Genomic DNA, 24671 nt, shown 5'->3' on the forward strand with positions numbered 1-24671 from the left:
CAGACGGAGGGGGCAGGAGGAGCAGCTGGTATGTGCTGTTTGCACTCTACACAGTGCTGCAATCATTTTTACCACAACCGTTTGGTTTCGGTATCCTTAAAAGTTGGATTTACATTGTACTGAAGGATGAAAAAAAAAATGATCAGTTTGTTACACCATCAGTTTTCATTCACCTCCTGCTCGGTACTGTTCCTCAATACTGTCCATTTGTATACTGTCTGCTAGATAATATCAGGTTTGCAAAAGATTAATAAGGATCCTCCTTGGGAACCAGGGTCCCTCCCGGTGTTTTTCAACTGGGATCTCCTTTTAAAGATAATGAAGCGAACAAAAATTGCGGGGTTTTTTTTTTACCCTGTAGTTCGCTTCAGGAGTCTGAGTAGAGTTAAACCGCCGATTCTCCCGGCAAAACAAGGGGTTCAGACCCCCCAAATCCCTGGGGGGGCAATCCAGGCAGCACTCCCTGAAAGAGGCAGAGCTTTCTGCTGCAGCTCTGCCTCTACCGAACAGTCAAACGCTACTTATCACTGCCTCTTCCTGGCCCTCTCCACCCCTCTCTGTGAAGGAAGACTGAGATTGGTTTCAGTAGAGGCAGCGCTGCAGCACAAAGCTCTGCCTCCCTGGGCAGCAAAATCCACGACTAAAAGTCGTGGAGGTTTGCCCGAGATTTGGGGGGTATAAACCCCTTGTCGTGGGGATGCGGCGGTTTACCACTACTGAAGCGAACTGTGAGGTAAAAATAGCAATTTTTGTTCGCTTCAGAGTCTCTTTAAAGGGAACCTAAACGAAGGATATGGAGTTTTCCTTTTAAAATAATACCAGTTGCCTGACTCTCCTGCTGATCCTGTGTCTCTAATACTTTCAGCCACAGCCCCTCAACAAGCATCCCCTGAAGTCAGACTGCATTAGCAGCATGCTTGTTCCAAGTGTGTGATTCAGCCATTACTGCAGCCAAAGAGATCAGCAGGACTGCCAAGCAACTGGTATTGTTTAAAAGGAAACGGCCATATTCCTCTTAGTTAAAGGATACCCCAACTGAAATGTGACATAATGAGATAGACATGTGTATGTACAGTGCCTAGCACACAGATAACTATGCTGTGTTCCTTTTTTTCTTTCTCTGCCTGAAAGCGTTAAATATCAGGTATGTAAGTGGCTGACTTAGTCCTGACTCAGACAGGAAGTGACTACAGTGTGACCCTCACTGATAAGAAATTCCCCTCTTTTACCTCTTTCTTGCTCTCAGAAGGCATTTTCTGCTAGGAAAGTGTTTTATAGTTGGAATTTCTTATCAGTGAGGGTCACACTGTAGTCACTTCCTGTCTGAGTCAGGACTGAGTCAGCCACTTACATACCTGATATTTAACGCTTTCAGGCAGAGAAAGAAAAAAAGGAACACAGCATAGTTATTTGTGCACTAGGCACTGTACATACACATGTCTATCTCATTATGTCACATTTCAGTTAAGGTATCCTTTAAGGTTCCCTTTAAAGAACCTCTCAGATGGTTTTCCCCAGCCCTAACAAGTGATTCAGAATTGTGCATGCACAGCAAGAGAAGTGCTCATCCATGCGGTGGCACTTGCACATGCGCAGTGCAGAATCACTCGAGTGAACTTCCGGGAGGGCTGGGGACAGAAGGGGAACAGGAAATGGGAGGGATCCTGAAGACAACAAGCAGCATCAGACTTCTCAGAATGAAGTCATCTAACCCTATATGGGCCTAATGCAATGGTTTTATCCCCGATACAGGGGTGGTTTAACTTTACATTTCATGCGTTTCTTCACTGATCCAGCTCCTTCTCCTAGTAGTGTGTCAGTGCCAAGGCAGAGCAGGTCTGCCTCACCAGTGCATTATGGGAGTATGAAATCTTGCCTCACCAGTGCATTATGGGAGTGTAATATCCCCTCTAACATGGAAAGTGTCATTTATTTTCACAGAACGCGATCCTGAAATTCAGCTACTCGGTGCAGGAGGAGAGCGACTCCCAGCTCGCAGGAAGGTGGTCTTTTGACGACGTCCCCGTGAAACCGCTCAGGACGGTCATGTTAGTCCCTACAGACAGAATGGACGGCATCATAGAGGAATTCAAAAAGCACTTATCAGTGTGAAGAACTCTTCCGCATTACTAAAATTTCACCACTAGGGGCCGTCAGTGAGATGTGGATAAAATAGGTCATGCAAATTTGTATGCAGTTAAAGCCTGGTACACATCCAATTTTTATTGGCTAATTTTCCCACTTCCATGTAGTATAAGAACTTACCTGCACAAGCTGTTTACCCGCCTAGTACATGGTGGTGGTAAAATTGGTCAGTGATTGGCCAATCAAAATTGCATGTGTATTGCACCCTTAGAGACCAAATCAGTCCTGCAGCCACTGCATTAGAGGGGTCTATTTTCAGAACTGCATACATTTACATCAACTCAGAATTCTTAAAGGGGAACTGTAGTGAAAATACTTTTTTTACTACATTCATATATACATAATTTGGTTAATGTCCATTTTAAAATCTTTTCTCTCCCTGCCAGTTAAGGTAGCCATACAGCTAGAGATTCTGAATCAGTCAACAAAGCGATTGACTTTATTAAGGAATAGACTTCAGTATGGTTGATTAAAAGTCGATCGATTAGTGACCCACACACTACAAACAATATCCTAAGCAATTCACATTCGATCTGACCAATGTGTCTCCATGCAAAAAAATCAATTCAGAGCCAATCGAATGACATGTAAACAGTAGGAGATTCCTGTGCGATCGACTGATATCTCATATCCTGTTCAATCGATGAAGCTGGTAGATTTGACATGAAATCAGCCTCTTCACCAATTGGGCATACTGGAACACCATTTCAATCATTTTATAGAATCGAGAGAAAATAAACAGTCGATCATACAGCCAAATCACTAGATATATGGCTACCTTTATAGTCCTGGTAGGTGCACCACCATGGAATGTTATTTTTTTATTTATCTAGCGCCAACATCTTTGGTAGTGCAAAACAAATATTGGGGAAAATATATACATGAGAAGTTCAAGACACTGTGCGATCATGACAATCCTGCAATACAAGTACAAATACATAATGTATGGTATGAGATATCACTAGAATTGGTACACATAAATTATTTCGAAACAATAGGGGGACGACCTTGTAATCTATAATGTTCATTGGTGGTGGGGGGGATTCCACCTAATTAATAGCCTAGGCTAAACATACATGGTAGGACAGGGCTACAGACTAATAATACAGCAATAAATAGCTATATGAAGGGTTTCTGATGAAACCAGGAAAATGACCATAAGTGGGTTTCCTGAATACTTTACTGCTTCCTGCTATATGTCACTACAGGGCCTCTTTACTGCTTCCTGCTATATGTCACTACAGGGCCTCTTTGACATCTGTGTACAGCCCTACGATTTCGCCATTAACTGACAGCCCCCCGAATCAGCCAGCAGCTCCCGTCAGCTTTTTATACACAGGTAGATCAGATTTTACTGCCCTCTCTTACTGATGTGGAGGAATAACGCACAAGTTATAAGTAAATGTGCAGCTAACAGTACTAGAAACAGGAGTTATATATTTTATTATTATACCAAAACACAATTCTGCAAAAACGAAGTCCTGAATGTGTAACATCCGTCTGTACATTTCACAGTTCATTAAATCCTTTTGTGCTTAAAATGTTTATTGCACTTTTCTTGCTGCAGTTATCCACTGAGGTTCCTGCAGGAGGCACCATCTGCTCAGTGGGTAGACTAGTTGATCATTGTAGGTAGGTAAAGCCTGGAACACACATACAATTTTGATTGGCCAATTTTACCACCTCCATGTAGTGTGAGGGTTTGTTCACATGTAGAGCGATTGAGGATTTTCTGTTTTAGCGCTGGTAATTTTAAAAATCGCCTTAAAAGTGCTTGTGCAATGGTGCTCTGTGAGTGTTCACATGAGCGATGAGCTTTCTATCCAATCGCAAACGCGGCTCCTGCGATACCGATTTTCCTATCCTTTCTATTGAATTGTAAAGCTCTTGACAAAGATTTGAAAAGCGATTTTCCAAGCGCTTTTAATGAATAAATACATTGTATTTATTCATTTCCGGGGCAAAGAGTTCACTTCCTGACTGATTTCAGGAAGTGAAAAACCATCGCTGGCAGCGTCTGTAGGTCTCACACTTTGGGTTCCTTTTAACCCTTATACGTGAAGGTGGTAACATTGACCAATTAATATTGGATGTGTGTAGGCACCTTTAGGATAGATGAGGTGATCATTGCAGGAGACATTTCTGCTCGGCAGTATTCAGAGACTCCTCCTCTTCCTGTTCTATGCCCGGCGTTTCCTGTGGGTTCTGTGTAGGGTTAGATGGAGGCTTTGCGGCCTTCTCCAGCATCTCTTTGCTTTCACTGGCGGGCAGATTGCTGAAATAATACTGAGGCACCGACTGCATGAACCTGAAGACCGAAAATAAGGCGTGAGAGAGGACGGCATGGTCTTCAACGTTAGGCTAGTATCACACAGGCGCAAAGTCATAATCTAGGTAAAAGAGTGATCGGGAAAGTATAAACCATTTTCATTTTATTTACTTTAGCCACAATGGCCCTTTATTCAGTTACCTTTTTCTCCTGCGTTAAGTCAAGGAAATAACTTTTTTTCAAAGTAAACCCCCGGTGAAAATAACCTGATGAGAAAAGTCATTTTTAGGAGTAGGAGGATAAATATAATTGTTTAAAAAAGACCCCGATGACGCTTAAGGCTCTTTCACACTAGAGCCCTTTTTCAGCGTTAATGCAAAGTTGAAACTTTGCGTTAACTAAGATAAAATGAAAGTCCATAGACTTTTTTTACCTTTCACACCTGATGCTGCGTTTTATTGCGTTGTGGTACAACGCACCCAGGAGCATTTTATCGTCGAATCGGCATTTTCCCCTCTGTTTAATTACTACCGCCACTACCCAGCGTCGCACCACAGATTCCCGACGGCGCGCCACAGCCTATTCAATACGTGCAGGACACGTCTCCTGCATGCGTGGTCTAATGTGAAAGAACTCAACGTGCATGGCAGAGGTGCACATCAGCGAGAAGTCGCCGATTAACGGAACCGCCGGCGAGACCGGGGGAGGAGCCAGGAGGACGCTGGGGTACCTTGTTGGCTACGGGGGGCTGAAGAAAGCCCCAAGTAAGTTCAAATATAGATTTTAAAAGGAGCCCAGGTATCCCAGGGGTTTCTTTTATATTTAAACATTTACAAAGTAGGTTGACTGGTTTACGGTCTGTAATCAGCGACAGCAACCTATTTAGTGTCCCAGAGTTAAAAAAAAAAAAAAAAAAAAAAGTTAATAGTTAATGTATTATCTCCCCCTGCTATTAAAAGTTGTATTCTGCCAGGAAACAGTTTATGGCTGTAATTTGCTTATCAGTGATGTTTACTATGTTCCAGACAAGGTATCAACAAGACAGAAGCTTGTCACTTCCATGCCTAGAAATTAACTCGGGCGGCAAAATAAAACAAGTAAAACAACCTGGTTATCAGCCTGTTGAGCCCCAGAGGAGAATACCCATCTAGTGACCAGGGCACCTCACGACTTTAACAGTTTATTGCTCGGTCATACAACTTGGCATCCAAATGAATTTTACCTCCTTTTCTTACCACAAATAGAGATTTCTTTTGGAGGTATTTGATTGCTGCTATGTTTAGTTTTTTTATATTAAAGTGGACCCAAATGAAAAATACAAGATTTCAAAAATAAAATCTCTTTTCTAAATTATAATAATAAATAGCAGCCTTTTTTCAGCTGCATGATGACAAATATAAAATATTTTACATTTATTGGAGAAACCCCTTCCTTCCTTTCATATTGCCGGGAATTTCCGGCAAACTGGTGGAGTAGATGGTGTCTGGCAATGGAGGAATTGCTAATGGCTGCCCCCAGTATAACCCTAGCTATGAAAAGAGAAGGGTGAAAAGCATGCACTGAAATGCTCATAGCTTTGAAGGAGTGTGTATTTATCTTTGTATGTGTTAGAGTGGTGCAACTAAATATTTTTAATTTAAAAAAATGTTTGGTTTGGGTCCGCTTTAATTAAAAATTACATTTTGTTAAAAAAAAAAAAAAAAAAAAAATACAGATAACTGTCTTTATCCTAAATGACTATGGTAGGGATTAGGTTGTGAGCCCCTCTGAGGGACAGTTAGTGACAAAACAATATACTCTGTACAGCGCCACAGGAGAGGTCAGCGCAATATAAATACCTGATTAATAAAAAGAAAAAAACCTGCCAGCGCTAATAGTTGGCTGGCAGGCGGCTGAGTCCCACTGTGTCACGGGAGCTTGCGCTCGCGCAAGCTCCCCTCATCTCGTTTCTTGCGAGATGACGCATATATATGCGTCGGAGAGAGCCACTGTCCTTCCTCCATTCCATGTTAGGTGGTCGGGAAGCGGTTAATATGTTTTTGTACTGTACATACATATGTTTATCTCATGTCACCTTGGGTACACGTTAAGGCCCCCAGAAAGCAAGGAAAAAAACCTCAAGTTTGATTTACTTTGTAGCACCTTTTCAAACTGATTGGTGTGAGAAAAGTTGCTTTGTTGAGATTATATATATCAGTGGGAACATTAGCCTGCTCTCGGTTTCATTCTTCACTGCTCAGCCTGCTTGTTATCAGCCCTGATAACATCTCTGACTGAGCATTCAGTCTGGCTTTGCTCAGGAATCATTATAGCCGAGTCATTCTAGCAGAGCCACAAGGGGGCAGGCTTAGGCTTGAAAAGCCATCACAGACGACACTCTGCTATGATTCCTGAGCAAAACCAGAGTGTCGTCTGTGATGGCTTTTCAAGCCTAAGCCTGCCCCCTTGTGGCTCTGCTAGAATGACTCGGCTATAATGATTCCTGAGCAAAGCCAGACTGAATGCTCAGTCAGAGATGTTATCAGGGCTGATAACAAGCAGGCTGAGCAGTGAAAGATGAAACAGAGAGCAGGGTTGGTGTTTTCTCTAATGTTCCCACTGATATATATGGTAAAATACATGAGGGTGGTTCATCTCCTCGCTGTGCTTCATCTCTGGTTCATGTTAAAGAGGAAGTGTCGCGAAAATCTTAATTTTTAAACCGCGTACAAATAAGTACATTTCATCCAGAGTAAAACGAGCCATACATTACTTTCCTCCTATGTTGCTGTCACTAGTAGTAGAAATCTGACATTACCAACAGGCCCGCTCAGGTGTGCTAATTACCTGGATAAATTCCGAATAAAACCTATTCTGAATTCATCCGGTGCTCATCCCTGATTACCAACAGGTTTTGGTCTAGTCCAGTGATAAGCAAACTTGGCTCTCCAGCTGTTAGGGAACTACACGTACCACAATGCATTGCGGGAGTCTGACAGCCACAGTCATGATTCATAAGAAACTACAAGTCCCACAATGCATTTGCCTTTATGAATTATGACTGTGGCTGTCAGACTCCCGCAATGCATTGTGGTACATGTAGTTCCTTAACAGCTGGAGAGCCAAGTTTGCAGATCACTGGTCTAGCCCATCTCTTCATGGGATATTCTCAGCATGGCCTTTATTCTTTATAAGGACATTAGTCGACCTAAGCTCTTTTGAAAACAGGCACTAGGTCTCTTCACGCAGTCCGCCCGGCTCCCTGGCCGCGTCGTCCTTCTGTCCCAATGGCTACACATGCGCAGTAGCCAAAACCCACAGACACAGGAGGATGGCGCAGGGACAGTTAGGGTACGTTTCGCGCAGGGACAGTTAGGGTACGTTTCCACTGTAGCGTTACATTTTCGCCTGCAAAAAATCATATAAGATTTTTCTGATTGGTGAAAATTCGCATGGAAATTTGTACGCGTTTTAATGCGAATTTTCGTACGCGAAAATTCGCATTAGTTACATATGCATAATCTGCCTAGTAACAGCTTAGTCATGACTGCTGACAACTTCCTGTAACCATGGATCTAATGCAAATTTTCGGGCAAGTAACGCGAAAATTCGCATTGCCTATACAAAGCATTCTACGCGAATCGTATGCAATGTCCGAAAAAATGATACAGGACCTCAGATTTTTTCACGCGTATGAAAATTTGCATAGAGTGGAAACGGCTGCATTGACTAACATTAGTTTTAAAATCTATGCAAATTTTCTGAGCAGAAAAACTGACACAAAACGCACAAGTGGAAACCTAGCCTTAGGGTTTTATTATATAGGATTCCCTGAAAAAGATTTATACAAGGATGCTGCCCAGCCTCCCTGCACACTTTTTTTGGGCAGTTGGATGGAACAAAACCCATTCAATAAGTGCTTTTAAAAATAAAGAAAACCCTAAGAATCCCCCATGAGAAGATGGGCTAGTCCAAAATATGTTGGTAATGTCAGATTTCTACTACCTGCTGTAAGTGACAGCAACATAGGAGAAAAGTAATTCATGGCTCATTTTACTCTGGAAGAAACGTACTTCTTATTTCTACACGTTTACATGTATATTAAATGTTAAGATTTTCGCAACAGTATACTCAAAGAAAATTTGAGTAAAATTCGTTGAATAAGGTCCATATTAAGGATGGTCATTAAGATGCAAATTTCAAGTCCATGCAGGATTACGCTTTTGTATGCAAATTCATGCAGCTTGAAAATGGACCAGTCAAATTTTGCCTCAGCAGAATCTTATCCAATCATTTTCAAGCTGAATACATTTGCATACAAAATTTTTATAATGCTGCATCAACTTAAATTATTTGCATCTCACTGACCATCCTAAGTCCATAGTTTATTTTCCTGATAATTTCACTGCACAATCACCGCCTTTCTTTAAAGGTTAGGACCGAGGTGAGTAAACAAAAGTCTACTTACCTGGGGCTTCCTCCAGCCATCCTGTGCCCTCGCCGCAGCTCCGGAGGCTCCCGGTCCCCTCCGTTGCAGATACCGACCTCACACGGTCGGCACCTACTGCGCTTCAGCGCGTGGCGCATAAAGTCGTACTGATGTCATCCAGGTTGTACTACGCAGGCCAACTGTCCCTGCGCAGTACAGTCCCGATGACGTCAGCGCGACTCCGTGAGTTCCTCGCGTAGGCATCTTGTACCGGAGGGGACCCCCAGGCCACCGGCTGGATGTGAAGCTGCGGTGAGAGCACAGGACGGCTGCCAGCGGCTGGAGGAAGCCCCGGGTAAGTAGCCGGTGTCCCCATCCCCCCCAGTGTATGCTGGGGGTCATTTGGAAAGTGGTGGGCAGACAAGGGGCTGTGCTCCGATGCGGATACTTACAGTTCTGGGGAGATCTCGGTGGCGGTCCGGATGCAGCTTCTGTCGGCCACGCTGAACTCATGGAAGAGGATCCATTCCGGGAACGCGTGGCTGAGCCGGTAGCCAGAATCCGGGTGTAACTGTCCCACCTGTTTGTGGGTGAGCATGATGTAATGCCCCAATCCGTCTACATCTCGTGCAATCTGCAACACACACGTTTACATTGTACTGCTGGCACACCAGAGAGAGGCAAATAAAAATATAATAATGTGTAAACTAAAGAAGTATGAATTACTGCAGCAATAACACCTCCAATACATTTTTTTTTTTAAAGTGAATGTCACCTGAAATAAAAAAATAAAAAAAACATACTTCCTAAGGAGAGGGAAGGCTCTGAGTCCTTCCCATCCCTCTCCAGGTCCCCACATTGTAGCACTGGCTCCCGATAGAGCAGTATTCGACCGATCAGTCAAATACTACTGTGCCGCCACGGGAGCATGAGTGCTCCCAAAGACAAGTGGCTCCTTACAGCGCCTGCGTTAGCACACTTGCGCATGCGCAGTACAGAGCCGCCAGTCTTCGGGAACACTCAGGCTCTCGAAGCCTCCATTGATGGCAGGCTGGACCGAGGTGACCATGAGAGGAACGGGAAGTAGCAATAGACCCTGCAAGGGATGCATCCGCAAGGGGGCCCAGTCCTTAAAGACTGACAACTGAGGGCAAGGAGAGAAAAAAAAAAAAACTTTCTGCTCTCTGCATAATTGTTCTAATGACTGCATCTGCTCAGCCACTGATAATCATACAAAGCTCTGTAGACAGTCCCTAATCAGTGTGCAGGGGGAGGGGGCCCCATCCAAAGTTTTGCAGGGGGGCCCAGTGATGTCTAGTTACGCCCCTGGGAAGTAATGAGCAACGGCTTAATTCTGAATAGATTTTATTCGGAATTCATCCAGGTAATTAGCATACCTGAGCGGGGATGGGGGGGTGGGAGGGAGGGTTAAACTTACCCAGGAGCTTTCTGCTTTAATCCATTCCACGGCGCATCCCATGCTCCGTTCCAATCCACGGTCACGTGACTGCCGCACTTCCTCCTTCCGGGTTGAAGGAGGAAGTGCGGTGGATTGGAACGCAGCATGGGACGGATTAAAGCAGAAGGCTCCTGGGTAAGTTTATCCACTCCGGTGTGCTAATTACCTGGATGAATTTCGAATAATACCTATTTGGAATTCATCCATTGCTCATCCCTGACGGAAAGGTTCTATAGGACCCAGAGACTTCCCTCCTCTTAGGGAAGTAGGATTTAAAAATAAAATAATTTGACATTGATGATTAGTGTATGTGGTGAAATAGCCAATGAGAAGAAAACGATTTAAGTGTGCCTGCAACCATTGCTTCTTTTCCCGGCCAATCACCTATGACGGTAATGATAACACTTGGGCGGGGTCCACACCTGCACATCTATTGAAAGTCAAGAGACCATCACACTTCTGTAAAAATTTGCAAAATTGTGGGGTTCCCCCCCCCCTTGCGCATGTGAAACTGCAAAGTACATTCTGCAGCATAATTTCACACATTGCATGCTAATTTCCATTGACTTAATTATCTGCGGTACAAAAAAAAAACCCATAAAATTTTCACTGACCATTTCTACTCCTCGCCAATATTGAGGCTATGCAGTTGCCAGGTGGGGGTGGAGTTAGCAGTTGCCAGGTGGGGGCGGAGTTAGCAGTCAGGTCCATAGGGGGACTTGCTGGGGCTCATTAGAGACCACTTGATCCCTGTTTTTACAGTTTTCAAGTCCTCATTTTTCCCACCTGCATGAAGTGTCCAGACAGGAGGGACTTCTTCAGGTTCAGGACATTCTCCTCTGTGCCGAATGCCGGCGGTGACACCGGGAGCTCCAGCCTCTTCATTATGTCCAGCAGCTCCTCCCGCACGATGCCCGCCATCTCCAGGGCACCGTGGTCCAGCCAGTGCTCCTGGCACCACCGCTCCAGCTCCTCTGGTGGGGAAAACAACCATGCAAACATGCAGGCATTATTGTGGATGAAGTATACACAATTCATTTCAGATTGCAAAGAGTTAAGACATGTTCTTAGTGCCGACCCACGCTGCATGCGCTTTCATCAGATTGTCGAAGCGCCTGCGTTTCGCTGATCGCAAGGACAATGTGATCATCATGGTAATCGCAGTGCCATACATTTTTACCTCAGTCATAAACTTAGCGCCTACTGCAGTTTGCCTGTGTTAGTGATTAGGCTAGAGTGGACCTGAACTCTTGCACATGACAGAAGGAAAACAGAGAGAAATGCAACCTGTATGTATTTAGAGTGTTAAGCCTGTCTAAGTCACCCTCATATGTGACTAATCACAACTGTAATTTAATCTCTCAGCTGTGTCAGCTGGATGCCTCTGCAATGTAGCGAATTTGTAAACACAGGATGTTTGCTTCCTGCTTTCACAAAAGCAGACAGTGGTGACACTGCAGATTTATTGCAGGATCTGTATCAGCTGTAACAAAGATTTTTTTTCTGTTGTGTATCTTTTAGAGCAGAGAGGAACTTCGGAGTTCAGGTCCACTTTAAATAAATGGCAGCACAAGCAGATTGCATAACTAACACGTTGCTATGAGATTTGCTGTGTGATCTCCCATGTGCAAAAACTTCCCGCTGGCTTTTTTTTTTCTATGGTGGGAATCATAATTGCACCCGCCCATTTCACCCGAAATCTGTAGACCAAACGCACGCTCAAAAAACGCATGAAAGTTGCGATCACAGCGCACTGCTTTTGCAATTTTTACTGTGGAAGGACCCTTACCGGCTGCTTTTCCAGGACCTATAGCATCATTGCACCCACCCCCTCATCCACAGGGCCGGGTCACATGGGCCTCCTGCTAAACTCCTGCAATAAATCTGCAGTGTGTCTACTTCCTTCTTTCATGGAAGCAGACAGGTTTAACATCCTGTGTTTTCCTATTAGCTTCTCTGCTGTAGCAGAGGAGAGATCAAATCACAGCTTGTGATTAGTCACAAATGAGCAGGAATTAGAGAAAGGCACCATTTATGTATTAGAGTCTGTCTAGGTTTTCCTTTAGTCCTGTGCAAGAGTTCAGGTCCAATATAAAAGAAACAAATATGGCAGCCTCCATATCCCTAGCTAAACTCTTCCTTACCCCTCTTCTATCGCATTCTTTATGTCTTAACATGGTTCTTTACATTTAGTTTGCCTGGAGCAGCAGAATCTGGGGTTTCGTTTCATAAGCATCAATATCTTGCGGCTGGGAAACAGTATTATGCAGATGAGAAAGGTCTGCTACAGACACTAAAGCGTTATCTCTGCCTCTGCAGCTCCCGTCAGGAATGTATTTACACTAGAGGGAAGGTCAGACACAGGTTGTCTCACAAAAGTCTGGATACTGCATTGGAGTGGTCCTTTCCCAAGCTGCATACATTTGCATATAATTAGTGTAACCGTGACATCAAGCATCTCATTGCCCTTCTCTACTAGAGACTACTTGCTGTGACGGGACTCGGATGTTATTTTGGAGGGATGTGGTGTTTGATGGATCCCCGACACTCACTTCTGGCGTGGTTCGTCCTCGTCTGGCTGTATTCCCTGTAGATGTTTATCAGGGTGAAATGGTCGCCCCCAGGGTGGTAGAACTTGCTCCGGTCACTCAGCCTGTCCGCGTCGGCTTCAAGGTGCGAGTCCAAGAAACAGTTTGGGGCTGCCGGTTTGAGAACAGATGCCAAAGTTACTGATAAAGACAGGACAAGATTTATATTGCACTTTTCTCCTGGCGGACTCAAATTGGTTGAGCTGCAGCCACTAGGGCGCGCTCTATAGGAAGAAGCAATTTAGAGAGTCTTGTCCAAGGTCTCCTTACTGAACAGGTGCTGGCTGACTGGACAGGAAGAGCCAAGATTTGAACCCAGGTCTCCTGTGTCAGAGGCAGAGCCCAGTACACTATCCATACACTATCCAGCCACTCTACATATACTTGTATAGATAGGCCTACAAATCAGCTCTTGGGAGAAAGGGCAAGGCATGCTGGGTAATGCAGTTCAACAAGTCACAAAGGTGCACGTTCACAATAATGCTTAATAAATGCATACAGACGTACAGGCTGCATTTCTGCTGCCGCCCTGCACGGCATAGCATGGAAAAGTGAAAGGTGACCATTCACTGGACAATATTTTCCTCAGATACGATCATTAGAGATGGCCCGAACCTCCGATTTTCGGTTCGCACGAACTTTCGCGAACCGCAATAGATTTCAATAGGGAGGAACTTTGAAAACTAGAAACACTTATGCTGGCCAGAAAAGTGATGGAAAAGTGGTTTCAAGGGGTCTAACACCTGGAGGGGGGCATGGCGGAGTGGGATACATGCCCAAAGTCCCGGGGAAAAATCTGGATGTGACGCAAAGTAGCGTTTTAAGGGCAGAAATCACATTGAATGCTAAATTGCAGGCCTAAAGTAATTTCAAACATCTTGCATGTGTATACATCAATCAGGTAGTGTAATTAGTGTACTGCTTCACACTGACACACCAAACTCACTGTGTAACGCACTGCAAACAGCTGTTTGCGTAGTGACGGCCGTGCTGGACTGGTGCGCACCATGGCGAGAGTGCAGGCCGTGGCAGTTTTCCAGCCCATATGGTCGCCGGGCTGTGGTAGCTCAATGACAGAACAGTGACTGTCCAGCTGATCAAATTTGGTCTGTCCACAATGAAGCAACAACCTTATTATCTTCTTGTATGTAGGTAGGCATAGGTAGGTGTCCCAGTATAGGTAGGTAAGCATAGGTAGGTGCCCCAGTATAGGTAGGTAGGCATAGGTAGGTGCCCCAGTATAGGTAGGTAGGCATGGGTAGGTGTCCCAGTATAGGTAGGTAAGCATAGGTAGGTGCCCCAGTATAGGTAGGTAGGCATAGGTAGGTGCCCCAGTATAGGTAGGTAGGCATAGGTAGGTGCCTCAGTAGTTAGCTAGGCATAGGTAGGAGTCCCAGTATAGGTAGGTAGGCATAGGTAGGTGCCCCAGTAGTTAGCTAGGCATAGGTAGGAGACCCAGTATAGGTAGGTAGGCAGGCATAGGTAGGTGCCCTAGTATAGGTAGGTAGGCATAGGTAGGTGTCACCGTATAGGTAAGTAGATGCCCCAGTAGGTAGGTAGGCATAGGTAGGTGTCCCAGTATAGATAGGCAGGGCCTGGCTGGCACAGTTATAGCAATTAGCAAGGTCCAGCTGCAACATATAGGGCTGTATAATGCAGTGTCAGTGGGCAACACTAAAAAAAACCAAAAAAAAAAAACCACACACATCAGGAGAACATTAGCTCTCAAAAGAGCTGTTGTAGGGTGCTATTTTAGCAATAACAATCAGCCAGGTGCAAGCTAACAAGCCTACAAGACCCTAACTAATCTTTCCGTATGAGAGTCCGCCAGCAGCTGTCCCTTCACTAATTAATGCAGGCACACGGGTGAGTGTAATGGCCGGCGCTGCCTGCCTTATATAAGGGGGGGGAGGGGCTCTAGGAGAGAGTGTAGCCTAATTGGCTACAATGTGCCTGCTGACTGTGATGTAGAGGGTCATAGTAGACCCTAATGGCGCACTATGGGGGCGAACCGAACTTCCGGAAAAGTTTGCGTTACATGGCGAACGCGAACCGCCGGAAGTTCGCCTGGAACCGTTCGGGCCATCTCTAACGATCTTTCGATCAGATTGGTGGTATCGTAAGTCATCGGAAGGTAGTTATCGATTGTTCCCATAAAATGGGTCGATTATGACACTTTCTCTCTTCAGATACAATGGTAAAATCCAACATTCCAAACTACTATTCTGTATTCAAGTCCTTGCACAATCTGGGCCCTCTATAACTGAAGGATTTGTTGCAACTGCCTCACACCCCACACAATATTGGATGTAAAGGATCTAATAACTAGTCACCCCTAGAGTCCACCTCAAAACCTTTGGAGGCAGAGCCTTCTGTCATGCTGCCCCTACACTCTGGAACTCCCTGCCACAACCAATCAGGACAGCTCCATCCCTGGAAGCATTTAAAGGACACCCAAAGTGACGTGTGACATGACGAGATAGACATGGGTATGTATGTACAGTGGCTAGCACACAAATAACTATGCTGTGTTCCTTTTTTTCTTTGTCTGCCTGAAAGAGTTAAAGATCAAGTATGTAAGTGGCTGACTCAGTCCTGACTCAGACAGGAAGTGACTACAGTGTGACCCTCCCTGATAAGAAATCCCCCTTTTTACCTCTTTCTTGCTCTCAGAAGCCATTTTCTGCTAGGAAAGTGTTTTATAGTTGGAATTTCTTATCAGTGAGGGTCACACTGTAGTCACTTCCTGTCCTGAGTCAGGACTGAGTCAGCCACTAACATACCTGATATTTAACTTTTTCAGACAGAGAAAGAAAAAGAGGAACACAGCATAGTTATTTGTGTGCTAGGCACTGTACATACACATGTCTATCCCATCATGTCACTTCGGGTATCCTTTAAGTCCAAACTGAAAAGCCACCTGTTTAGTCTGGCATTGATGAACACCTGACCAGTGGTGTACCTACCATAAGGCTGCAGGTGCTCACAGCCCCGGGTGTAGCCATGGCTAGGGGTGCTGCTGTGGTGCTCAGTCACTGCGTTCTTCCACCATTCGGGAAAATAGAAGCAGGCAGTGCAGGGGACTGTACTACTTCCTGCACTAGATGTAGCACCCCTCCCCCTTTCTGTCCCGTGGGCAATGTGTCTCCTCACTCTCTACACACAGCCTGCAGTGAGTGAATGTGCAGAGCAGCAGGGTGAGTAGAGAGAATGGTTGCTGTGCTGCAGCTGAGACACTAGCAGGGAGAGGTGGCAGGATGTGTATAGTGCTCCTGTGGGCAATGTGTCTCCTCTCTCTCTACACACAGCCTGCAGTGAGTGAATGTGCAGAGCAGCAGGGTGAGTACAGAGAATGATTGCTGTGCTGCAGCTGAGACACTAGCAGGGAGAGGTGGCAGGATGTGTATAGTGCTCCTGTGGGCAATGTGTCTCCTCTCTCTCTACACACAGCCTGCAGTGAGTGAATGTGCAGAGCAGCAGGGCGAGTAGAGAGAATGGTTGCTGTGCTGCAGCTGAGACATTAGCAGGGAGAGGTGACAGGATGTGTTTAGTGCTCCTGTGGGCAATGTGTCTCCTCCCTCTCTACACACAGCCTGCAGTGAGTGAATGTGCAGAGCAGCAGGGCGAGTAGAGAGAATGGTTGCTGTGCTGCAGCTGGGACATTAGCAGGGAGAGGTGGCAGGATGTGTTTAGTGCTCCTGTGGGCAATGTGTCTCCTCGCTCTCTACACACAGACTGCAGTGAGTGAATGTGCAGAGCAGCAGGGTGAGTAGAGAGAATGATTGCTGTGCTGCAGCTGGGACATTAGCAGGGAGAGGTGGCAGGATGTGTTTAGTGCTCCCGTGGGCAATGTGTCTCCTTGCTCTCTACACACAGCCTGCAGTGAGTGAATGTGCAGAGCAGCAGGGCGAGTAGAGAGAATGATTGCTGTGCTGCAGCTGGGACATTAGCAGGGAGAGGTGGCAGGATGTGTTTAGTGCTTCAAAAGCTGCCTGTCATTATTAGCTATGTGCAGTGGCTGCTGTAATACCAGAGTGCCCTGGACTATTGATTATTTATCCTGATCAGCTTAATTAATAATGCAGGACAGTCTGCTGTTGCAGACTCCAGTGATACAGATGCTGACAGCTGACTTCTGTAGTGAGCAGAGAAGCCAGCAGGCAATTTAGATTAGCTTGATTGCAGGTAATCGTATCGCTTTTCCCAGCTCTCCCACCCACCCTGTTGTCTTCCCCATGACCCTTTCCTCTTTTCAGATTTCATTGGCTTCTTTTAACATCCCTGGTGATGTCTACAGTCCTGATGAGAATCCTTCCTGCCATTTCTCCTCTCCCACCAGGCTCTCTGTCTTGTGCTTCTATCTCTTTATCCCCCCTCCTCCTCCTTTGCATCCCCCTCTTTCATATGTCCCCCTTTTCTGACTGTCCGCAGCAGAGCTCACAATCTAATCGTACTATTGTCATAAACTAATGTCCTACCAGATTACTGACATCTTCTGCGTCATTGTATAAAGTACAGAGTTTCATAACGGTTAGCTCCGTCCACATCCTGATATCTCCTTTTCCCCCCAAAACACTCCCACATTTTCAGCGACATGCTTGGCGCCCCATCCCGTCAACCCTCCCATCAACAAACAGGGGGGGAGGGGGAGGTGTCTGTAAATAATCAGCACCGGGTGTCAAATTCCCTAGGTACGCCACTGCACCTGACTATTTCCTCTGTAACACAGTCCAGCCTGCAACCCTGAACTAATGTGAGACATATCTATGCGCTTTGAGTCCTATGAGAGAAAAGCACTTTACAAATGTTTTTGAACTATTGTAGTGTATACCAATCGACCATATAATCATTTTGCGTTTTTCCGCGCATACTGCATGGTTTTCAGTACAAGGCGATTGTACAAATCTGAGCGAATGATTGTATCTGAGGAAAATATTGTACCATTAATGGGCAGTGGGTACTTTAAGGTGAGAGGTATATGGCTCTGCCTCGAATACTATTAGCCATAGACCCTGAACAAGCATGCAGCAGATCAGGTGTTTCTGACATTATCAGATCTGACAAGATTAGCTGCATGCATGTTTCTAGTGTTATTTAGACACTACTACAGCCAAATGGATCAGCAGGGCTGCCAGGTAACTGGTACTGTTTAACAGGAAATAAATATGGCAGCCTCCATATCGCTCTCACTTCAGTTGTCCTTTAATGCATCTTTGGTAAAGATAGTTGGGGGGGATAGAGGGGTTAATGAAAAGAAAAAAAACAAACAAACCTTGAAATAGACTTTAAATCCGTTAACATTTTAAAATAACCCAGAGTATCGAACAGAAAAGCCCAAATACTTTGATCAGATTGAATCTAAAGTAAAACGTTTTCTGCAATAATTTCCAGCAGATCATATAAAATAATCCTATTCCACAGGATATGGATTGCCAGAATTAGCTGCAATTCCGATTGCTGTCACTAGGTGGCGCCATTCCATGACCAGCCTGTCACCATGCATCAAACAAGCAATTAATACAATTTTTGCTGGTGTAACGGAGCACCAGGCAGAAGAATTATTAAATACAGCTCTAGAAAACACAAGCCTTGCTTTTCCACAGCCGTCCATCTGGCGATCGTGAAGAAAGCTGCGCTGCGAGAAAATTTGAGAATCTGACCTCTAGCCCTACTTCTCTCCGTCGCATCGCCGCCATCCATCCTGCCTTTCATAAAGTCCGCCGCGAGTAGAGTGTAATCACAACTAAATATAGATCGCTCTGCTGCAGCACCTGACAGATGAGAAATCCCGACAGAGGGCGGCTATGTAAGCAACTACCATCACTGTACCGGGGGTGAGCGCTGTACAGAGGGCGGCTACACAGATGTACCTGGGGTGAGCGCTGTACAGAGGGCGGCTACACAGATGTACCGGGGGTGAGAGCTGTACAGAGGGCGGCTACACAGATGTACCGGGGGTGAGAGCTGTACAGAGGGGGGCTACACAGATGTACCGGGGTGAGCACTGTACAGAGGGCGGCTATGAGAGCAGCTACTGTCACTGTACCGGGGGTGAGCGCTGTACAGAGGGGGGCTACACAGATGTACCAGGGGTGAGCGCTGTACAGAGGGCAACTACGGCGGCTATGAAAACAACTGCCGTCACTGTACTGGGGGTGAGCGCTGTACAGAGGGCGGGTGGTTCAGAGGGGACTACACAGATGTACTGGGGGTGCGCGCTGTACAGAGGGCAACTACGGCGGCTATGAAAACAACTACCGTCACTGTACTGGGGGTGAGCGCTGTATAGAGGGCAGGTGGTTCAGAGGGGACTACACAGATGTACTGGGGGTGAGCGCTGCACAGAGGGTGGCTATGAAAGCAGCTACCGTCACTGTACCGGAGGTGAGCGCTGTATAGAGGGGGGCTATGAAAGCAACTACCATCACTCTACCGGGGGTGAGCGAAGTACAGATGGGGGCTATGAAAGCAACTACCATCACTCTACCGGGGGTGAGCGAAGTACAGAGGGCGGCTATGAAAGCAACTACCGTCACTGTACTGAGGGTGAGAGCTGTAACGGGATGGGTGGTACAGAGGGGGGCTACACAGCTATATTCGGAGTGAGCGCTGTACAGAGGGGGGCTATGAAAGCAACTACCGTCACTGTCCCGGGGCTGAGCGCTGTACAGAGGGGGGCTATGAAAGCAACTACCGTTACTGTACTTGGGGTGAGAGCTGTACCGGGATGGGGGGTACAGAGGGGGGCTACACAATATATTGGGAGTGAGCACTGTACAGAGGGAGCTATGAAAGCAACTACTGTCAAGACAAGACAAGACAAATAACATTTATATTGCGCTTTTCTCCTTGCGGACTCAAAGCGCCAGAGCAGCAGCCACTAGGGCGCGCTCTATTGGCAGTAGCAGTGTAAGGGAGACTTGCCAAAGGTCTCCTACTTAGTAGGTGCTGGCTTACTGAACAGGCAGAGCCGAGATTCGAACCCTGGTCTCCTGTGTCAGAGGCAGAGCCCTTAACCATTACACCATCCGCCAACTGTCACTGTACTGGGGGTGAGCGCTGTACAGAGGGTGGCAATACCTCTGCCTAGAGCAAGAAGTGAGAGGGGAAAAAAAAAAAAAAAAAAAAACTCAGCTAAGAAAAAGGGAAAACCCTGCATCCCACAGAGCCTCATTCTAGCGCTGTCCCCCTGGTGTCCATAAGTATGTCCGAAGACGGGCGCATCCGATCTGAGCACGCAGGGTCCGGACTCGCGCATGTGCAGTATGGATGCGCCAGTCATTGGAAGCATGGGGACACAAGTGCTTCCCAAGCCTTCTGAGCCCCAAAGGTGCAAATTTTGAACAGGGGACATCGGGGGGAACGAGGAGACCAAGGAAAGCCCAGGAAGGCTCTATGGGATCTAGAGCCCTCCCTTTTTTTAGGCGCGTATCAGTTTTTTTTTTGTAATTCACTTCAGGTTATCTTGCCGCCACCCTTCTTCGCTAAGCTGGGACCCTCTGAAGAATACTCCACATTAAAAGTACAATAATGCTCTTAGCCCTCCCCTACTCTCGGTGAAAGTTTGGCTGCCCTGCACAGGCATAGAGTACGGCCTACGCCAGAGCTTGGAGCCACTTGTGCAGAATTTCTTCTCCCGGCACGGCCGTTCTCTGCGTCTGTGCAGTGCGTCCACGGTCGTACATAGAGGGCAGCGTGGCCAGAAGAGGAGGGGTCCTGGCTGGCAGCGGAGGGGTCATGGACATTGGAAAAGCCTACTAATGCAAGTATGTAACTTATTTTCTATTAACCCTACAGGTTTTCTTTAAAGTTTCTGACTTATCACAACGGCAGGACAGTGCACTGGTTAAGGGCTTTGCCTTTAACAACATGGGACACCGGGGTTTGAATCCTGGCTAGGGAGGGTCAGTACTGTACCTATTCAGCAAGAAGTCCTTGGGCAAGGCTCCCTAACACTGCAGGGTGGCCTCTTAAGCGCTCCCCAGTGGCTGCAGCTCTCGAGCAATTTGAGTCCACCAGGAGAAAAGCGCTATACAAAATGTAGGATAGGATTATCAACAGGAATTAGGGATGTTCAATGAGATGCAAATAATTTTGAGTTGATGCAGTATTTATGCAAATTTTGTATGCAAATGCAAGTAATGCAGCTTGAAAATGTACCAATCAATTCCTGCAGAGGTAAAATTCGATTGGTCCATTTTATCCAATGCATACATTTGCATATAAAATTTGCATAATCACGCGACAACTCAAAATCATGTGCATCTCAATGAGGGAGGATCCCTAACATGAATGCTTTCAGCATTTTCCTCAGTCAATCTTGAGATTTGTAGGGCTTTCATATTTTCCTGAACAAGAAAAAACAAAAAAAACGTAGAGAATCTGTATATTAAAAAAATCCATCTGGGGGATACTTACCTCTGGATCCTAACGAGGCTTTCCCCATCCTCATCCAGAGCGCCGGGACCCCCCTGAAATGCGGCAAGGTAAATATTTACCTACCGCGATCCTGCGCAGGCGCACTTGCGGCCCTTCATTCGGGCAAGGCGGAAATAGCCGAACCCCATCATATCCGCTCCACTGTGCAGATGCGAGTTTTTGTGCCTGTGCAGTAGAGCGGATATGATCGAGCTCGGCTATGTCCGCCTAGCCCGAATGAAGGGCCGCAAGTGCGCCTGCGCTGGGTCCCGGAGAGGTAAATAAATCACTGCTTGTTGCGGGGGAGGGGGTGTCTCGGGGGAGCCAGCTCTGGATTCCAACAAGCCTCAGAGGTCGGGGAAGCCTCATTGGGACCCCGAGGCTTCCCTCTCCCGAGGCAAGTATCCCCCAAAGGGCTTTTTTTTTGTTTTTTTAAGTTGCAGAGCCTCTTTAAAAAAAAATATACTAGTTTTGGTATTAACCATAACAACGTTTTATGGTTAATACCAAAATTGCACACACAATCCTCCAGGCCTCATATCAGCCGCTCACCTCCCCAGCTCACCATCCCCTGATTACCGTGCATGCACGGCAAGACAACACGTCCTTTGAGGGCGAGGATAGGTGAGCATATGCGCAATGCGAAAGACGAGGATTACACAACCCCCCTTGCGCAACACTATAAAGACTTTCATGGAGGCAGCCTACTTGGTTCAAAAGCTAAGGGAATCTACAAACTCAATATTTCCTCCCGTAGAGGTGACTTTGACAGAATCCTCAAGCAGAAGGAGTGCAGCTGGATCTTTAAGCTTCGCACCTTGGTCCCTTTGGGACACAATGTAGATTTTGGATTACAGTGCTTTCTATAATGACATGTGTCCAGCTGCGCTGTTCTGCTTGGGGTCTGTTCTGGACCTTTAATAAATAAACTAACATGCTGATAGAGGCCCTTACATTAAGCACCTCATATACTTCTCAATCTGGAGGCTGCTTGGGGATCCTATCCACCCTATGATGGAACTCACTGCAGATTATGGTTTTATAATAGAATCTGAACTGCACCTGCTAAGTGTTTACCTGCGGACCCTGTTGCGTAATTTTACGTCATTTTCTGAGCGACACTCCTTCCCTGGAAGTCGGGTCGGCGCCCTGCGCGTCACTGCTTCACAACGAGCCAATCCCGGCCCGCCCTGGAGGCGGAGCTAGATCGGCTTTTGAGTATTTAACTTACCTTTCAGCCATGATTAGAACACACCCTGAGGAAGCGCGCATGCGCGAAACCAGTCGGTGGGCGGAGCTTGAGGACCAGCAACCCGAGCAATACAATGTGCGCTGGGAAACCATAACGCGGAAGTGCCCGCATGGAAACGATCCCGGCATACGGAGGACACATGCACAGCGAGCGGGTTGGCATCCCGCAAACATTCATCTAACAGACCGTTTAGTGATATCTAGACTGGACATCGCATTGCTGTTGACACAAGGAGAGGACTATACGGGCAGTATATTGAACTGTGAGTAAACGAAACACGTACTAACTGTACTGCATGGCTATGAAGGCCGTTACTGTCTGCTCACATTAAGCATCCTATGGACATTTGCAGTAACAGCTGTTTTTGCGCCGCTGCTTGCTTTCCTAACTGCTAATCTCCGTCTCTGCTACCTTTGCTGTGCTTATGCCTGGTGAACTGGCGAGTCTGCGAGTGGGACTTGCCCTGCTGTCCGAAGACTGGTCACAGCACGAGTGAGGAACCTCCTGTTATATCCTAAGCTGACCTGTCCTGAATTAGCTGTCTGTTTGCTTTTGAGTTAGTGAACTGTCCTCCACGGCCATAATAGGATCTCCATACTTATGTGTAAGGTGCACATTAGGAAAAGGCCCTCGCTCCTTGGACTTTTGGGTTTTATTGGTGGGTGGGTGGGTTTTCTGTGACATGTCTGACATCCAGTTCTCACATTTTACCATTTTGATAACCAAATAAAGTGAAGATTTTGTACCATTTACATAACTCTCGAGTTTTGGTTTCATCTCGCTTTGCACATCCCTCCCTTTTTTACTTAATGTGCATGCACCGATTGTTTACCCCGTACGGTACCTGTAACCATAGCAGCCAGCGTCAGCATCTCATCCACACAGTCAAACTCGCAGGCGGCTAAAATAGACTTTGACAGCTGCGGATTCAGAGGAAACTCAGACATAATTATTCCGAATTCAGAGAGATTCCCGTCATTGTCGAGGGCGGCCAGGTAATCCAGATCTTCCAACGCTTGCATCAAAATTTCAGGATCTGAGCAAAAAAAAAAAAAAAGGAAGACAGACTGAGCTGTAAGGAAGACAGACAGAAATTAGGAATGATATGAAGTAATATGGTAAAAAATCAATCTGGTGGGAGAGAATGAGAATGGTGTGCGACTTCCTAGAGCTGAATTTCCAGACATGACAGAATAAAAATGGCTGCCGGCCTAGCCTTCCCCCAGCCTGACCTAAATATATAATCAGGATTTTTCTGGGTATGGAGACAGCTGGGTGACATGCACACATTTCATGTGACAGTACACTGGAGGTTGGTAGAAGAAAAAGGGATTGTACAGGCAATGAGAGCAGACAGGTTGGTTCCTAAATGTATTTAAAAAAAAATTCTCTCTTCAAGTTAAATGTTTCTTAAGTTTCATACAAAGATCTATATAACATGTCACCACTACACCTGAAGTGAAAATGATATGGTCACTGCCATATTAATTTAATTTAAACAATACCGGTTGCCAACTTGCCTGGCTGTCTTTTAAAAAAAACAATCTTTTTATTAATTTTATAATTCAAGTTACAATATACAATGCAAAGAGTCAGAACATGTCTAACAATAGGTGCAGTAAGCAGCATTACTGGCATATGATCTCCTAATCAACATTATAACCGTGATAAAAGTCACTTATCTTGGTACAACAATAGAAAAGTTCCAATATTCAAAATATACATACTTCAATAAGATTATTAGCAGCCTGGCTGTCCTGCTGATCCTCTGCCTCTAAAAGATTCATCCATAGATCCTGAACAAGCATGTAGATCAGATGTTTCTGACTAATTCCGACTTAATCTAGACTTCAGTTGCATGCTTGTTTCAGATGTGTGATCCAGATACTACTACAGCCAAAGAGATAATCAGCAGTACTGCCGGGCAACTTGTATGGTTTAAAAGGCAATACATATGGCCGCCATCATATCACTCTCAGTTCAGGTGTCCTTTAAAGCAAACCTGTGTGATCCAGAGTAGAAAACAAATTGGATACTTACCTAGGTAGGATTAGATTGTGAGCTCCTCTGAAGACAGTCAGTGACATGACTAATGTATTTATAGCACTGACATCTTCTGCAGCACTTTACAG

At 45.9% G+C, this 24671-nt stretch overlaps 2 protein-coding genes across 3 annotated transcripts in view; one reads left to right on the plus strand and one right to left on the minus strand.

The window, feature by feature from the left end:
- The window catches only part of BCCIP (BRCA2 and CDKN1A interacting protein), a 29263-nt gene extending 25577 nt beyond the window's left edge, over nt 1–3686 (plus strand). The window contains exon 7 of the mRNA XM_068255729.1: nt 1942–3686. Coding sequence (XP_068111830.1) covers nt 1942–2112 — 171 coding nt within the window. The 3' untranslated portion in view covers nt 2113–3686. The remainder of the gene's footprint in view (nt 1–1941) is intronic.
- Nucleotides 3572–24671, minus strand: part of DHX32 (DEAH-box helicase 32 (putative)) — a 118058-nt gene continuing 96958 nt past the window's right edge. For both annotated transcript variants that reach the window (XM_068255728.1, XM_068255727.1), the window contains 5 exons: nt 23384–23575; nt 12834–12980; nt 11068–11255; nt 9275–9456; nt 3572–4453 (listed from right to left, as the gene is read on the minus strand). In XM_068255728.1, coding sequence (XP_068111829.1) covers nt 4270–4453; nt 9275–9456; nt 11068–11255; nt 12834–12980; nt 23384–23575 — 893 coding nt within the window. In that variant the 3' untranslated portion in view covers nt 3572–4269. The remainder of the gene's footprint in view (nt 4454–9274; nt 9457–11067; nt 11256–12833; nt 12981–23383; nt 23576–24671) is intronic.

This window comes from Hyperolius riggenbachi, chromosome 10 (assembly GCF_040937935.1).
Source record: "Hyperolius riggenbachi isolate aHypRig1 chromosome 10, aHypRig1.pri, whole genome shotgun sequence".
NCBI lineage: Eukaryota > Metazoa > Chordata > Amphibia > Anura > Hyperoliidae > Hyperolius > Hyperolius riggenbachi.